This window comes from Protopterus annectens, chromosome 11.part0 (assembly GCF_019279795.1).
Source record: "Protopterus annectens isolate FY-2018-M chromosome 11.part0, PAN1.0, whole genome shotgun sequence".
Lineage (NCBI taxonomy): Eukaryota > Metazoa > Chordata > Ceratodontiformes > Protopteridae > Protopterus > Protopterus annectens.
In genome coordinates, this window is record NC_056745.1 from 682,924,206 (window position 1) to 682,942,781 (window position 18,576).

Genomic DNA, 18,576 nt, shown 5'->3' on the forward strand with positions numbered 1-18,576 from the left:
ACACAAGAAAGGCTGCTGGTGGAATGCAGAAGCCTAGGAAGTTATCAAAAGAAAAGTTCAGGAAGAAGTGGGAGACAGAAAAGACTGATCAGGCTAGGAAGGACTGTACTGGTTGGCTAAGAAAGAAGTTGCAATAGCAAAGAATAGGGCATCAGAGGCACTGTACCAGCTTCTGGAAAGTGACTCAATAAGGGGCCAAAAAAATGTCAGGTTTCAAGACATAGGTAAAGATATACATCCTTCATAAGGGATGCCAGCAACAACCTGCTCACCAGCCCAGAGGACATCCAAGGCAGATGGAAGGAGTATTTCCAGCAGCTTCTGAATGAAAACCCCACAGAAGCTGTACTGCCCCAGAAACAGCCTATGATGAGAGAGGAGGAGCCCACCCTATAAGCAAACAAACCCCACTCCTGTAGAGACTGTTGTAGCTTGCATGACTTTAACTCGTCTGAATACAACTCTATCCTCTAATATCAACTGGTCCATCCTTAAACACCTGCCTTTGAATGATGTTGTTCACAAATTTAATAGCATATTCCTAGATATTCTCAGCTCCCTAGCCCTGCAAGACGCATTAGAATCAAGGCTGTTTTTGCCCCCTGGCTCTCTAAGGAAACTAAATCACTCATGCAGAACAGTGACAACCTGGAAAACCTGGACAAAGACTAAACAAGCCTCCCTTCTTAAATACAAAGAACTTCGATATCTTGTCAAAAGATGTGTCTGTAAAGACAAAAAAATCTTCTTATAACTCTCCCCAGAATAACTATAAAACACCTCTGCAGAAATTCTGGTCCACATTAAAGAAAATCCTCAATCCAGGTTCCCCCTCAAACTCCTCTCCTTACCCAAACAGCCCACTAGAAACTGCTACCTTTCCCAATAGACACTTCATCGAAACTGTCCAGAAACTTACTCCCACAAACCACTACACAAACACCACCTATGTCCTCCCAAGCCTCTAAACAGTAATCTCTTCTCCTTAAAACCAGTCCCAACCTCATATATAAAGTCACTCCTTCTAAAACTAAAACCTTGCTCTCCCTCCTCTGACAACCGACCACCCACTTTTCTCAAATTATCTGCTGAATCCATTGCTTATCTAGTATCTATCTTGATAAATAGATCTATCCAAAAATCCACAGTGCCAGATATTTGGAAATCCTTCACCACTCCATTGCATAAAGGGGGAAACTCTAGAGAACAGTCAAACTTTCGCCCAATTGTCATCCTTTCTCTCTCCAAACTTATGGAAAAATGTGTACAGTCTCAACTCCTTCACTATCTCCTCCAACAGAACCTCCTCACACCCTCCCAAAATGGCTTCCACCCCAACCACAGCACCTCTACAGCTCTCCTGTCATTTACACACACAATAGCCGAAGGTCGAGACAAAAACCTCCTAGTATCCAGCCTCTTTCTTGATCTCTCAAAATCTTTAGACACTGTTTCTCACCCTTTACTCCTGACTAAACTATCTAACCTCTGTATAGCTCCCTCCACCCTTACCTTCTTCTCTAGTTATTTGTCTGACAGACAGCAATCTGTTTGTTGACTCTCCGCTTGCTCACCCTCACTCCCTGTAACTACTGGGGTGCCTCAAGGCTCCATCCTGGGTCCCCTCCTCTTCAACATACTTTACAAATGAACTATATACCTCCTGCAAACAATCAGTACTAATCCAATGTGCTGATGATTCACCACTCATCTGTTCTTCCAATAACATCTCTGACCTCCACACACTCACCCAGGACACCTTTTATCAGTGGAAAAATGGCTAGCTGAAAATCTAGTTATCCTAAACCCTAAGAAAACCAAACTTCTGTTATTCTTCCCCTGGACATTCACCTAAAATCTTACTTTATCTCATCCTCCAATAACACCGAAATACACCCTGACTCCCACACAAAACTAGGAGCCGTCATTGATGACTAACTTAAATTTAACCTACAAATTCTACAAAGTATAAAGAAAATTCCCCAAAAGCTAGGTATGCTGTACCAACACCATCTATTCCTGACCCACGATGCCAGACTTTCCCTATCACAGGCTGCTCTTCTCCCCTCCCTTCTCTATGCCACCCCTATTCTAACTAATATTCAAACTATTACCCTGGCCAAACTCCAACAAACTTACCACAAAATAGCAAGGTTCATCACAAACTCCCCACACAACTCTCACCACTTCATCTCTCTCAACTCCCTTACAATGGCTAGAATTCCCACAACTTCTATCTCAGTTTCAAATAATCCACTCCATACTGTATAAACCATTAACCTGCCCAGCCCTGTCCTCCTTAGTATTCACCTATACACCAACTCGCACACTTCGTACCTCTAACCAACAACTCAAAATCTACCAACCAAAAAAATCTATTGGAAGATTACTTTATAAGTCCTCCCTATCCCAGGCATGGAGTAATCTTCCATCCCATTTATGTTCTATAACACACACTTTACAATTTAAGAAAGAACTCAAACTGCACTTTGAGGACAAAAAGTTGTACTTGCCATGACCCTACGTAACCTCACTATACTCTGTTGTATACACTCTAGTACAATATATTTATATTTAGTTTTTGAAATGCCTGACTTTAATGAGAACATGTAATGTTTTCTCACCTGAATCACTTGTTTTTGAAATTGATCACTACTTTTTGCTTGTTAAACTATCATGTATACTTTATTGTATGTAATTGGAGCTTTTCTCCTCGGGTCTCCACTGAAAATGGGCTCCTGGCCCAGATGGACCAACCCGGTTAACAAATGTCAATAAATAAATAAATAAATAAATCTGTCTATCCAGTTTTGAGTAATATATAATCTGACTAGTTCAAATACGGGGATCAGAATTCTGAAATCTGATGTGGGTACGTGAAGTGAGTTAACATTTAGAATCGCAAATTCCCAGGATAATGTAAATTTCCCATAACCCATTTTGTCGAGTTTAATTCTTAATAAGTCCCAGAGGTTATGTGCAAATTTGCAGTACCAGAGAATATGTAATAAGTCTGCTATTTTTGATGGACAGAAGGGGCAGAAAGGTGAGTTATTCGAGAAAAACTTATTTAGTTGTTCTGGCTTGTAATAGGCATTATTGTTAACCATTAACTGGGTGTAAGTCAATTTCATGTAGAGAGAGTATTTGTTTGTATTAAACCATGCTTGTGAGAGCTGAGCATTAGTTATTTCTGGATTCTTGTCTTTCCAGTATTGAGCAGATGTAAAGGTGGACTGGTATTTTATAGAGGTGCTTAACTTGTATGTAGCTGGCTGCATTTTTTTTGGAAGTTTTAAGAACTTGACTAAGGCCTGTGTGTTTGTTATTACATTTTCTATTTCTTGTGGGATGTTGCTGAAGATAGATATCTTTTCCACCAATTGTCTCAATATTATTGTGTATTTCTTATTAAGGCTGAGATAATGTTTGATATCTTTTAATGACCGTTTTTTAAGTCTATATAGATCCCAGACTGTAAGATCTTTGATTTGTGGATATTGCTCTAGGTTGATCATTTCATTTTCTGCTTTTAAATTTGGGTTCAAGTGTATTGGCTGTAATAGGGTTAAAGCACTTTCTAGTTGTAGGTCTGACAGAAGTGATTGAAAGGTTTTGATTTTGTGTTTAATGGCGGCATGAATTTCTATATCTTTTAGGTTAGATCCATCTATAAATGGTATGGATTTAGGATTTATATTAGTCTTTAAAACATGAGCGTACTATACATTAATCCATTTTGGAAAGGATTCCGCATATTTTGGGATGTGGTCGGCTAGTAAAATACGTCTATTTGTGCATATTAGATTATAGTAGAGTTTAAAGTCTGGTAACCCCAGACCTCCTTTGTCTTTAGAGGAAATAAGTTTTGTGATAGCTATCCTTGGGTTTTTTGGAAACCATATGAACTTAGTATTTTATTGATTTTTTTAAAGAAGTTGTTAGGAATAATAGCGTTGGTAGCATTAAATTGGTATAATTTTTTTGGTAAAATATTAATTTTAATTACTGCCACTTTTGATAGAACTGAAAGTTTCATTAGTTTCCATCTGTCCAAGTCATTTTCTATGTTAGTCCAGGTTTTAAGAAGATTACTTTGGTAGGAGTCTTTTTGGTTATGTTCAAAGTTAATTCCTAGGTAGTGGAATGCTTTTTTAACTTTAATTTCTGTGTCTTGGGGAGGGAGGAGATTTTGTCCTAATGGGTTGATTTGAAATATAAGGGATTTAGATGGATTTACTTCACAGTTGGAGGCTTTTGAGAAGACGCTGATTGTTTTTATAATCTTACCTACATCCATGTTAGGTGTTTGAAAATAAATGATCGGGTCATCAGCAAATGCTGAGATTAAACGTTTATTATTAAGTATTTTAGGTGTATGGTGAAATGTTTTTTGTGCCAGGTAGATGAATAGGGGCTCTATATATAGATTAAAAAGATGGGGGAAAGGGGGCATTCCTGTCTTGTACCATTTACTAGTTTTATTATATTGGAGACAAGTTTATTTATGACCAATGTGATGTAAGAAGACTTATATAGTGCTCTTATTTTTTATATAAATGTATTTGGGATATTAAATTGTTTTACAGTCAAGAAAAGGAATTCAAGGTTGACCCTATCGAAAGCTTTAGTAGCATCTAATGCCAAAAGGTATCTAGGAGATTTGTCTTTCTCAAGATGATGTATTGCTGCATCGAGGGTCAGGGTATTACCCCATGTTTGTCCCCTTGACATAAAGCCAGACTGATTTGGGGATATAATTTTAGGTAATAGTTTTTTAATTCTATTTGCTAGGACCAGGGAGTAGATTTTAATGTCAACATTTATGAGGGAGATATGTCTATAATTAAGTGGGTTGGTATTGTCCATATTTTGTTTATGAATAAATATAGTTTTAGAATTGTTTAGGTACAAATCTTGGAAGCCATGCTTGATTATTTGGTTAAAAATTTTACATAGGATGGGGGTCAATTTAGGAGCAAACGACTTGTAAAAATTTTATGTGAATCCATCAGGGCCTGGTGCTTTATTACTTTTTAGGCCTTTTATTGCTTCTGCAATTTCCTCTGTATTAAAAGGAGCTTCTAAATGCAATACGTGTTGGTCTTCAATCTTAGGGAATTTAAGATCTTTGATGAAATTGTTAAAGTTCTCTAATGAAGGGGTATTATGAGGTCCATACATTTTCTTATATATTTTTTCAAATATCTGTATTATTTCTTGAGCATCCGTGTATATTTCGTTATTATATAAGATTTGTGAAATTGTTGTGGGAATATGATATATGTGTGTATAATTCTTTTTGTTGGGCTAAAGAACCTACATTTGTCTGTTTCCCCCACTTGCTCTTTAGCCTTTATAAACCAATGTGTGTTTAGTCCAGCAGCCGTTATCAGACTTTCATCTTTTGGTTTCAGTTCACTTCTAATTAGACATTCCTTCATCAGATCTTGCTCAACATGAGGTTTTTTAGAAGATTTATAAACTTGCCACTATATTTATGTGCTTTCCAATTTTCTTTCCATCACATCTGGGTCTTTTCTTTATATTCTTTATTTCTTTTGTTTTGAGCACTTTCATTTATTGTCTGATTTTTGTCTACTTCTGATTTCCATTCCTGCTTTGTTCCGAAATGCTTTGCCTAAGCTAAGCAAAACTGTCATCTTAAGACTTCTTCTCTTCATGCTTTAAAACTTTCACTATCTTTGGATTTGATGAGGTCAGCAAGAATGTATGCAGTCCCACAACTGGAGAGCTACATATCTAGTCAGTCTTGTGGAGGCTCATACCTTCTTAACAGCGACAGATGTATAATCTTGATATGCGCTGCTTTTTATGCATCACAAGGTAAGCAGGAAGCATTTTTCTTGTTTTCTTGTCTAACTGGTTTAGTGCTTTTTCTGGCCAGTCAGTCACACCAAAATTGTAATTTAAAACAGGAATAGCAAATTGATTTTTAGCCTGAACTTGTTCATAGATGTCATGTCAAAGCAATTTCTAATATTAGCTTTAGTATTAATTACTGGCTTTATTCATTTATTGATGTTTCATTGCTGACACTTCAACTATTCTCAAGTGTTTCTACATTCCCTCCTGATCAAGTTCCTTTATATCACATTCTTGCACCAAGTTGATATTTTCCTGGTACTGCAGATTTCTTTTTATAAATGTTGCTTCTGCAAATTTTTAAAGCCCAAATATCATTCTTTTATCATCTGAGAAAGTTTTAAACACGTGTGGTTGTGCTTTCAGATCCTTGTCTGATCAACTATAGAATTTTAAATCATCTACAAAAAGAGGATGAGATATCTTTAGACAAGGTTGTGTTTTAGGTGTTAACCTATTACCATAGCCTAACCTATTAAGTAAACAGTTTAATGGGTTAAGGGCAAGAAAAAACAGCAGTGGTGCAGAGAACCACTCTGTAACAGAAGCATAGCTAGGGTGGGGCAAAATGGGCAACTGTCCTAGGCACAAAGTGTTAAGGGATGCAGTTGGATGATCCTGATTTTTGTTTAATATGTACTGGCTTTTAAAAGCTGGTATTGCATTTGCCGTCTAACATGAGCGCTTTAGCTCTCCTTTGTGGTCTAAACTGTAGCAACTATGTTTACTGTAGCAAGCAGTTTGCTATAATTTTAAAAATAAGAAAACATTTCTTTTTTTTAACCAAAACCTGAGCACTGTAGCACTCCATGCAGAGTAAAAACTGTAGCAACTGCTTGCTATACTGTAGCATGTAGTTTGCTATAGTTTAAAAGAAAAAAAAAAATATATATATATATATATATATATATATATATATATATATATATACATATTTATTTATTTTCTTTAATTCAAACCTGAGCACCAAGTACTGTGCAGAGTCTAAACTGTTTCATCATAGCAAACAGTTTGCTACAATTTAAAAGAATATATATTATTAACAATATATGTGAGGAAGGTGGCTGCTATGGCAGGAGGGTGGGGTCATGTATCAGGCCAGGAGCAGAGGAGGAGAGTAGTGGATTGAGGATTTGGTTGTGTTATGCAGTTTATTCATTCTGAGGTCCTTTTTTTTTTTGCACTGAGTGGAGAACACAGCATCATGGCCCCGGCACAGGGCACTAGTTCAACCAGCTATGCTTCTGCCCTGTAATATCCCTCTTTGAATTTTCATATTTGGGGTAATCATTTTTTCTTTGTCATGGCTTAACTGCAAAGTGGTTAGTCACTGAGATGTATCTGATCTGCATAGGGTGTATCTTATATTTTTGTTAGCATTCCATTATCTATGAATGTGGGATGCTGTCAAATGCTTTTTTGTAATCTATCCATGCCATATATAGATTCTTCTACTTTTTATAATTTTCTGCTATTGCATTTATTGGACAATAAATGATCCTTTTTTCTCAATTACTTTCTTTTATTACCTTTATAGTGTATTGTCATAACTAATTTGTTTTTATAAATGACTATAAACTCTGCCTGCATCAATTCCAGTGTATAACTTGTATTTTGTTCTTAGGATGACTTGCAGGTTCACTCTTTGGGAAGAGTATTGTTTTTGCTGTTGTTAACCAAGTCAATGTCTGTTCATGATGTGCATATAAGTAATTCTTAGTTAAGGCTAAATCTTTGTTAATACCATTAGCTAGGCCCAGGGTTTTCCACTTAGGGGCTTTGCTTAATTTTGTGCCTATTTCTCTCTCTGGCTATTGCTCTATCCCATTTTGTATCATCTGCATTAGAGCTCCTTACTGTTTCCTTTAATTCATCTATCCATTCAGTATCTTTGTCATGTTATTAAGGGTCTTAATAAATACTTTTCCAAAATATACATATTTCTTACTTTTTTGGTGGTTGTTCTGTTCCTTTTGCTTTATTTCTCAATTCTCTATAAAACCTTTTGGGTCACAACTGAACTGTTTATTTTGTTCTTTTCCTTATATTCATCTGCATAGTTTTTAGTTTTTTCTGCTTATGCTGATATTTTTAGTTTATTATTATTACTAGAAATAGTGAGTGTTAATCATGATCATTTTTGATATTGTACATTGATTTTAACACACCTATCTTGTTAAGGATTCTTGATGCTCTGTTCCCTTTTCTGTATTCTTCCAACAGGGAAACTTCTTGTCTTAGTCCCATTATAGTTTACTTTAGTGTATGTTTCCATGGTAGCATTCTGCTCTGTCCTTTGTTACTCTACATTTTTATGGTATCAGTTTATCCATTATTACTTTAGCTGCACAATACTATACCCCCTCAACACACACAGACACATACACACACACACACACACACACACACACACACACACACACACACACACACACACACACACACACACACACTGTGAATCAAACAGATCAGAATACACCAGTAGATCAACGAACACAACATCGACAAAACAATGATATGTATGTTCATCTGGAATTCTCCAAGGACCCAGTTTAGACCCAAAGGCCATTAAGCTCTTCTGTATAAGATCACTGGAATTTAAATATCCCAATGTGAAACTGTCTCATTAACTTTAACTTCCTTATTGTTTCTCGAATAGAATTCTTAAAGGAACCATCTAACACTATGTTACAACATACATACAGATATTTACAGACAGACACACTTTCTAATATAGCAAATTTCTGTCATTCATTCATTCATTCATTTGTACATTTTCTGATACCTGCTTTCTCTGTTTCACAGTATCTGGGGTGCAGGGCTTTTTTCTGGCACTCAGGCAGGTACAGGATAGAATGACAGTCTTGTGCAGGATGCAAACATAGACACACACACACACACACACACACACACACACACACACACACACACACACACACACACACACACACACACTCGTGCTTTGTAAATGATAAATATGATTAACGACTTGGCCCTTGCTTAATAGGGGAATTTTAGGAAATCATTTCTGTTACTTGTAACAAACTAGTTGTGATCAGTGACCAATATCATTCTGTATTTTATTATTAACTATCTACTTTTTCTGTCAAAAGTAAGGAAATGAAAACTGTAGTTCTGTCCTCATAAAGAATCACATCCTACTCCGTGTGGATGTGGATATACAAAAATGAATATATATTATTCTACAATGCCCCTGTTCACAGAGATTGTTTTTCATTAAGTGTCACGCAGTGTTTATTCACCACCATAATAAACTCTGCAGATGGAAAGCAAGGACCTCACCTTAGCATAGTATGTGACAAACTGTACCTTTAATAACAGAATGTTCCAAAGGATTGCAACAGTTTGTCAGTTGTAAGCATTCATACTGTACTGATATGGGACTTGAACAGTAATCCTTCCTATACTACTTGTCACTGCAGACATAACTACCACTCAGTCACTGGTATTCTATGCCAAACTCAACTTCTCAGCATTCTTCTTATGAAATATAAATTGCTTAACTCATTGCCCATGTCTATGAAGACCATTCTTCTGAAGGCTCTAGAAAATAACTCTTACAGAATTTCCTTAAATGCTTAATTCCAGTTAATCAGAGTGTGTGTGTGTATGTGTGTGTGTGTGTGTGTGTGTGTGTGTGTGTGTGTGTGTGTGTGTGTGTGTGTGTGTGTGTGTGTCTCCATATCTGCATGCATATAGTGACAATCACCTTCACTTACTAAAGTTCCACTGGTTTTTGATTAGGGGTAGAGAACAGATGCAACAATTCAATGCTTGAAATTTTTGGACAAAATTGTTATCCTGTAAAATAAGGTTAATAAAATAACACATACCCAAACTACATTCTTACAATAAGGGAATATATGTACTTGTGCTTCACTTCCCCCATCTCTCCACAGATAGGAATCTTGCAGTATATAAGGTCTTATTCTTTACTTAGTTATCTCATGTAAAGAAACCTTCTACCCGTTAACCTATCTAATTCTTTACTGACCATGCTATAACAGTAACAGAAATGCAGTAATTGCACAGATTCATTTCTGTAACCATTTTATGTTAAGAATGAGACCAAACATTATTTGTTTATGTACAGTAAATAATATATTGTTAAAAATGGAAAAGTCTGCTGGCTATGTGCCACACAGAGATGAAGCCATAAATGTGACCAGATGTTTCTGGATCAATTAGTGACGCAGATGCTGGAAGAACCAGCAAGGTTGGGTGGCAGTAAGTGGTGAAGACCAAGTCGCCTGCCTTGCTTGGATTCCTTCAGTACTGTAGCCCATTGGAGACTTTGTATCATGACAAGGTCAGTATGAGAGTATGGATGTTTGGGTCCAGCAAACAGTGTGGTGAAATGCTATAGCCAGAAACTGGCACATGAGCAAGTGTGCACATGTTTCTACAAGTCTGTCATTGTGGATAGTAACTGGCTACAGGATAGCGTTGCCCAAAAATACTGTTGTCTGTCTGGGTGATAGCCTTTCATGACCAGCAATTACTTAATCTGGAGCAAATGGCCAACCAGGAAACAAGAGTGCTGATAGTTAATAAATATAAGGGGAAAAAATTAAGAAAACAGAAACTGAAAAATGTATGACTTTATTTAATTTACAACACTTCATGAAGTTGATTGTTGTATTATATTCATTTGCTATGTTCTTGTCTTATCTCTTAGGTTGCTGAAAAGAGGCCTGGGAGTTTGAAGAAAGTTGCCCAACAGTTTCTGTTGATGTGGTCCTGTTTTGGAACAAGGGTCATTCGTGACATGACTTTGCATAGTGCTCCTAGTTTTGGTATGTGTGAGTACATAATTTAAATGTTAAATGTTTTCTTTTAATTCAAAGATAAACTTGTAATCCAGGAATTGTGAATTAAAAACAGAGTGAAAACGTCTGTGGTTACAATGCTTTTGACTGTGTTTTCAGTTTTTGAGGAAATTATAATAGGTACACATGAGATGCAGAAAAGAAACCTGACACTTAACTTCCTCAATTGCTTATTGTTCATTTTAGGATAGTGCAAATAACTGCAAAAAGAAATGATAAGTAACAGCATTGCTTTATCATCATGAATGGATATAAGTCCAAATATTCCTTATTTTTCAAATTTCTGGGAAAAATACCATAAAGTTCTAGAAATTTGTTATTTAATTTTGCTTATATACAGATGGACTAAAAATATAATGCAGTCATACTAATACTGGAAATTACAATCCCTGGTTTATTCCCAAAACTTTGGATCAGAAGAATGCAATTTATTTATTTATTTTGATTTCTTTTAAGTCAGTGTCCCTGATACTGTGTTATTTTAATGCTGTTATTAAGTCTAGAACTTATATGTTCTAAATGGATGCGGGCCATTTTGTTTCTATATTTTTATTTAGCATTACATATTAAGTTGAACAGTATGCCACTGTTTACCTTAGTAGTGAACTATTTGAAAGGCATCCTACTGCACATTATATTCTCTCAGGGATTTCATTAGTTCTGTGTATTTATGATTTTGACTAAGTGATTATTTATGGCCAGAAAAGAATGTTAATACTGAACTAGAAGCAGTCAGATATGACCATGCCATAGGTTATTATACATCTCACTGGAAAAAGAAGGGTAAAAAGTGTATATTAATAACAAAAATATCATTGTTCTCAGATTGGTAAACCATGGTTATTGTTGGAAAAGCCATGTTCAAAGCTGGGCAAGCCATGGTTAAGAATGGTTGCAAGGACTCATAGTTAATATTGAGTAAGTCACTGGACTAAGCTGAAAAGCTATGCTATGAATAGTTAATGGTGGACAAAAAATACCCAGAGAATAATTACGCTTGGCAATGTATGCATCATAAATTAGTTATAAAAATGCTCACAACAAACTATGTTTAAACACTGACAACATTGGTTCCATATGACACAAAACCACTTTAAACATTGACAAGACTTAGACTAAAAAAAAAAATCTTCTGATGAAATTGAATTGGAAATCTATCTGTCTATCTATGGTCAGGCATAAAGACATAAATCTTTATCTTTTATTTATTTCCTTGTTTTTTTTTTAACCAGGATATACCCATTGGACATAACCTAGTTTCACAAGAAGCCCAGGGAAAAAAGGCACCACATAAAGACTGTACAATATACAGATAATAACAATATATTACATTTATAAATACAATGCTAGAGATATTGGCAATTGCTGAATATGACATAATAAATAGAGAGTAGAAAAGTACCACAGTCAGAGAACACAACAGAGGGCAGAGGCATATTGGCAGTTACAACATAATATATTTTTGTGGATGTGAAATACTTGAGTCACTATGTTACCTGTTACATTTAAAGAAGCTACATACCCATATACACAGATGTAAATGTATATATATCAAGATATAGATATATAACTTTATATCGAGCTAGCTATCCATTTCTGTGTATGTATATGTGTGTGAATGTGTGTGTGTGTGTGTGTGTGTGTGTGTGTGTGTGTGTGTGTGTGTGTGTGTGTGTGTGTGTGTGTGTGTGTATATATATATATATATATATATATATATATATATATATATATATATATATATCCTATCTAAACATCGAACATTAACAACAGTGAACATTATAACACTGAACTGGGAATACTGAAACTTAATCAGGAAACACAAAACCTGCTTTTTTGTGCAAAAAAATGTTTTTTTACATGTGTGATGACCCCTCTCTGGGCCCGTAATCAAAGAGCCTGAATCCTCACCACTGACACTGGATATGAACGTGCATTAGGCATACAAATGGATACATTCGGTATTTCAGATGCAGCTCTCTGCACCAAATACAATTTCCCTGAAGAGCACACAGGGAACGCAGTCAGCTCGGGGTCCAGATTTCTTTATATCTGCCTCCCTCCAGATCCTCAATAAGAGTCCCCACTGGTATAGCTGTAGGGTTAGGTCCTCAGCCAAGTGTCGAAGCCAAGTCCGCCAGCACCTTCTCTGAGAAACCAGTGCTTTGTGTCCTTGCTCCAAGAAGGTGACACACACACACACACACACACACACACACACACACACACACACACACACACACTTGGGAAAGACTGGCACAGATTTACCTACTGTGCCCCTTATTATAAGGTAGTTATCACTGCCACCAGACACTCCACAATCAGCTACTCTAAGGACCTTAACAAAAGGTGTCTAACTATACTGTGTAATATTAATACTAATACATTTGGTAGTAGTTGACCAAGACAGCTAGGCCCTCAGGCATACCTCTCAACTGTACAGATTTTTGCAGAATGTCCAGATTTTTGCCTCACATTTTTGGTCTGTTTATCATAAAATTGCAATTTTCTGGCAAATCCTTGGCAAAACATTGAGGGTTAAAGACAGAAAATTAATGATAGACATTTGAGTTTCAGGCTTCATACCCCTCAGAAAATGTATGCTAATGTAAAACCTGTTATTCTATCAACTTTCTAAGTCTGGAAAAGCAATATTTAAAAAGTGTCCCTATTTTGTGCCTTTTTCCCTCCATTATTTATGGCTTTGTCCAGATTTCTTGCTCTAAGAAGTCGATTGGTATGCCTTCAGGAGTGGCCCACACAATGCCACCAAATAAATATAAGCACTCTCAAAGGATAGATATTTTCTAAAAGGACCAGCCATAATAAAATGTTAAATATATTTAATAATAAATAATAAAAGAACATGAAAATGCTGAATGTATATTTACAGTAAACCAGAGTTCAAATCACAGCAGATATTGAAAATAACACTGATGGACAGACTCAGACAAATAAAGAAAAACAATATCTAAACTAAGCTTCACTATAGTTTTCTGACTGAATCTAGGAGAATTACTATTGCCTGCATACTAAATAGAACAAGGCAGATGATGTGGTGAATGTTCTTTCTTATTATCAGGCCCAATACAGAATACTCAATACTGACAGATTTCCCACTATAATATCTAAAACATAATTTCCAAGATGGCTTGCAGAATGACCTCATCTGGTCACCTGACTCTATGTATCTCAAGTATCGCCCTTTGAAGCTGAGACAGGAATTTAGCATGGACAGCTACAATATACACCTAAATGTTTATGGCAGTGCCATGGAGCCATAAAACTAAACAATGGCCTCTCCCAAACCTACTGACTCCAGTTCCATTCAGCACAGTGGGGTGCTGTCTTGATGGCGTAACAGCTAATTTAATTTCAAGGATTGTTCAAAACTAACTGGACTGAGATTAACTGCTTCTCTTCCAGTGTCTTTTGCTAACATATATACATACAGTCCCACATGTATATTCCTTCTCTGTCCAGCAGGCCCAACTGTTGATACATTTATAAAACTAGCAAATTTAGAAACTCATTTTGATTTTCAAATGCCTTGCACTTCTAATACATCTGTAACATAAGCATCTGTACAAATCACTTTGATATTCAAATGCCATACAGTTCTAATACATTTGTAACATAAGCATTTGTGCAAATCAGTTTGATATTCAAATGCAATTCAGTTCTAATACTTTTGTAACACAAGCATCTTGTATAACTTAGTTTGATATTCAAAGGAAGTATCATTCTTTACAGAACTCCAGCTGGCTATGCAGGCAATAGCCCATATCATCACAACACCCACACTAATGACATCCAGATATGGAAAATTTAAAAATAAAAAAGATAATATCACAAAGATAGAATGTAAAAAAGAAGATTAGTAAAGCAGAAGTTAAGAAAATATAAGTTGAAGTTATGGAATGCCTGCAAAGTGAAGGATTTGATGCAGAAGGTCTAACACAGCTTACATCACAGCATGATGGAACAAGTCCCCAAAGTGAGGAGAAACAGGAAGATCAGTAGACATCTGAAGAAGAAATATGGACATGGGAAGGAAAAAGAGATTTAATATGGTGTAATATGTATGCAAAGGAGAAAGCAAATCTAACCAATACAAAAAAGCAGCCAGCACCAAAGATATTTGAAGAGAAATGTAGGCAAAGGAATCCAGATATGGAAAACTTTACAATACAAAAAATAAGAAGACAAAGAGGAAAATTAGAAAAGGAGATTAGTAATAGAGAAGTTAAAGAAATAGTATTTGAGGTTGTGGAGAACCTGCAGTGAAGGATTCGGTGTAGAAAATCTAATGAAGAAAGCACCACAACTGGATAGAACAATGGATATCCAAATTAAGGGGAAACAAGTGGAACAGAAAGCAACTGGTCAGGTGCCATATCAAGATAGCTTATAACCTTCCACAGGAAACCAGTATAAAAGCTCACTTGAAGCTAGACAGCAAGAGAAGGAACAGGAAACTGTGGAAACGGATGCAGTAATGTTGAGAAGTGATAGGCTAGTGAGTTCCCATATGACAGAGCAATGGAGGTCACAGGATGAAATTGAAGAAATGGTGCCACAGGAAGATGCTATAGAAGTTTCTACAGAATGCCAGCAGGAAATGGAAAACAAGGGATGTGCCCTTAGCTTGGAGGAAAATGAGCTAAGAGAAGAGTTGCTTGATTTAATAGAAACAGATAAATATATTAAGATCAATCAAAGAAATAGACTGCAGAAGGTGAATAAAACCCCAAAAGTTAGGAGTCTGATAAAACAAATGAACACAGTAATTATGATTGTTCATAGAGATCCATGTGATATAACAGAAGTAAATAGGATATATTACTGTGCAGCTAAATTAATAAGTGATAAAGTTGTGCCACAAGAACACAGGGTAGTGAGGGAAAGGAAGGGGAGAAATCGAATACCATCATGGAAGTATCGAATGGAGAAAAATATAAAGCAATTAAGACAAGAAGTGTCACTGTTAAAAGATTATAGAAGAGCAAACAGATCAATAAAACAAGAAAGATAGATGTGATAAAAGCAATGCACAGTATTAAAACAGATAAGATCTATCATGCACTATCGCAAATAAATTTAAAATTTCAGTGCAGTCAGAAAATCTTAGGAGATACACAGATAAATATAAAGGAAAAGTACGAAATGAACAATTTATTGATGACCCATAAAAGTTTTACAGAGAATTGGGAAACAAGGTAGAAGGAATTGAAAGACCGCTAAAAAAAGAAGAAATAGATACATTTTGGAGAAGTATCTATGAAGATCCTGTGGAACATAACAAAGATGTTTTATGGATAAAAGAAGTAAAAGAAAGAATAAGAAGTTTAAAGGTACAGGATATGAAATGGGATGAAGTAACAGCTAAACAGATTGAAACAAACTAAAATAAAGCCTCTAATTGGAAAACCCCAGGCCCAGATGCAGTACCTAACTTTTGGTTAAAAGTATTAACATCTTTGCATGAACACTTAGCCATAAGTAAGAACTATTTATATGCACACTCTGAACAGTCACCAACCTGGTTAACAACAGTAAAAACAATGCTCCTTTTTAAGAGTGAGCCTGCAAGCTACCCTCAAAATTATAGACCAATAACTTGCCTTCCAATGACGTATAAACTATACACAGGAATTGACGCTGACAGAGTTTATAGTCATTTAGAAGAAAAATCAATTATGGCAGTAGAAGAAAAGGGCAGTACAAGAAAGTCATATGGAACAAAGGATCATTTGTTGTTAAATAAAGTCATAGTGGAAAACTGTAAAAAGGGGAAGAATCGTAGTATGGCATGGATTGACTACAAAAAAGCATTTGATAGTATCCCACATTCATGGATAAAAGAGTGCTTAGAAATGTATAAGAGACACCTTGCACTGATTGACTGCATTACAATAACCATAAAACAGTGGCAGGCCACTTTGCAATTAAGCCATGATAAAGGGCAAATTATTATCCCAGGGGTAAAAATTCAAAGGGGGATATTCCAGGGTGACTCTCTGTCACCATTGTTATTCTGCCTTGCCCTTAACCCATTAAGCTGTTTACTTAACAGCTTAGGTCATGGCTATAATTTGGCTCCTAGAAAACAACAAAGTCTAAAGACTTATCTTCTCTTTGTTGATGATTTAAAACTGTAGAGCTCATCAGATGAAGATCTGAAAGCACAGCTGCAAGTTGTCAAAACTTTTTCAGAAGATAGAATGTCATTTGGACTTGATAAATGTGCAAAAAGGAAAACAGCAGTCTGGGACAAGAATGCGATATAACAGAACTTGAGCAAGAGGAAGTGTATAAATATTTGGGAATTGATGAAGGATCAGCAATAAAACATGAACAAATGCAAATAAAACTTAGTAAGACATACTTTAGAAGACTTAAATTAATCCTGAGAACAGTGTTGACATCTAGGAACAAGATCCAAGCTATAAACCAATTTGCTCTTCCTGTCCTAACTTACAGTTTTGGAGTGACTGACTGGCCCCAAAACATGTTGGATAGATTAGATATTAAAACAAGAAGGATGCGTCATGCTTGCCAAATGATCTATAAAAATCAGTGTATACCAAGATTATATATTCCTCGTTGGAAGGAGAGGTGAGCCTCCTTGAAACTGATTACCTGTATAGATCTGCAATCATGGGACTCCACACATATCTGCTGACCTCAGGATACCCAAATGTAGTGAAAGTTTTGAAACATGAGGAGAATAAATCTAAGATGACTTCTCTGCTTAATCTAGCAGAAGCATATTGGTGTCAAGCAGAAATGGAAATCAAACCAGAAGTAGATAAAAATCAGGCAGCAACTGAATGTGCCAAGAAACAAAAGAAAGAATATAAGGTGAAGGACCAGATGAGAAGGCAAGAAATGTGGAAATGCATAAATATACTTGCAAGTACAGAAAACTTCTGGAAGAACCTCATGTTAATCAGGAATGAATGCAGGAATGGTTAAGGACAGGTGAATTCAAACCAAGAGATGAAAGGTTAATATTAGCGGCTCAAGATAGTGGACTACGTACATGTTGGTTTATAAAGTCCATTGAACATGTGGGAGAAACAGACAAATGTAGGTTTTGCAAAACTGAATTGGAAGCAGTTGCACACCTAGTTGCTGGTTGTGACACAATAATGGCAGAAAGCATAATAATGTGGCAAGATTGTTGCACTGGGAATTGTGTAGACATTATAGTACTGAAGTGGCTGAAAAATACTGGAAAATGAGCCACAAACCATCATAGAAAATTATGAAGTTTACATCACATAGAATCACCCATTACCAACAGTTCAAAACATAGATGCTAGAAAACCAGATATAGTCGTCCAAGAAAAGAAGACAAAAGTAACATTGCTCATTGAAATCACCACACCCAGTGACTACAGTGTCCTGCATATAGAGAGAGACACAAAGTCATAAAAAATCAAGATCTGCAGGCAGAAATGAGAGCAATCTGGAAGAAAGATACTCAGGCAATTCCAATAGTAGTAGGAGCAACAGGTCTTATAAAAAATAATCTACGATCATATTCAGATATGTTACCAATTCAAAATCAAAAAATTCATTAAGTAATTTCCTGACAAGTACATATGCATGCATGTTGGAAATTCAATTTTAGTTGCTTTTTGAATTCTCCACTTTTGGTAGTGGAGTGAAGGGACAATAGAAGTTTGTTCCATGAGTATGCAACGGAATAACTGTAAAATATTTTTCCAATATTTTTGTTTGGCTTGGTCACCTGCAGAAGGTTTTAATGCATGCTTCTGAGGTCACGATTGGGTGTGTGGGGTGTAATTATGGATGTAAGGGCAGGGCAGTA

The 18,576-nt window shown here is 36.0% G+C and overlaps 1 protein-coding gene across 2 annotated transcripts in view; it reads left to right on the forward strand.

Annotated features, from left to right (window-relative positions):
• RFX4 (regulatory factor X4) overlaps nt 1-18,576 on the forward strand; it is a 690,122-nt gene that overhangs the window by 454,701 nt on the left and 216,845 nt on the right. For both annotated transcript variants that reach the window (XM_044088142.1, XM_044088143.1), the window contains exon 13: nt 10,586-10,703. In XM_044088142.1, the coding sequence (XP_043944077.1) occupies nt 10,586-10,703 (118 nt within the window). The remainder of the gene's footprint in view (nt 1-10,585; nt 10,704-18,576) is intronic.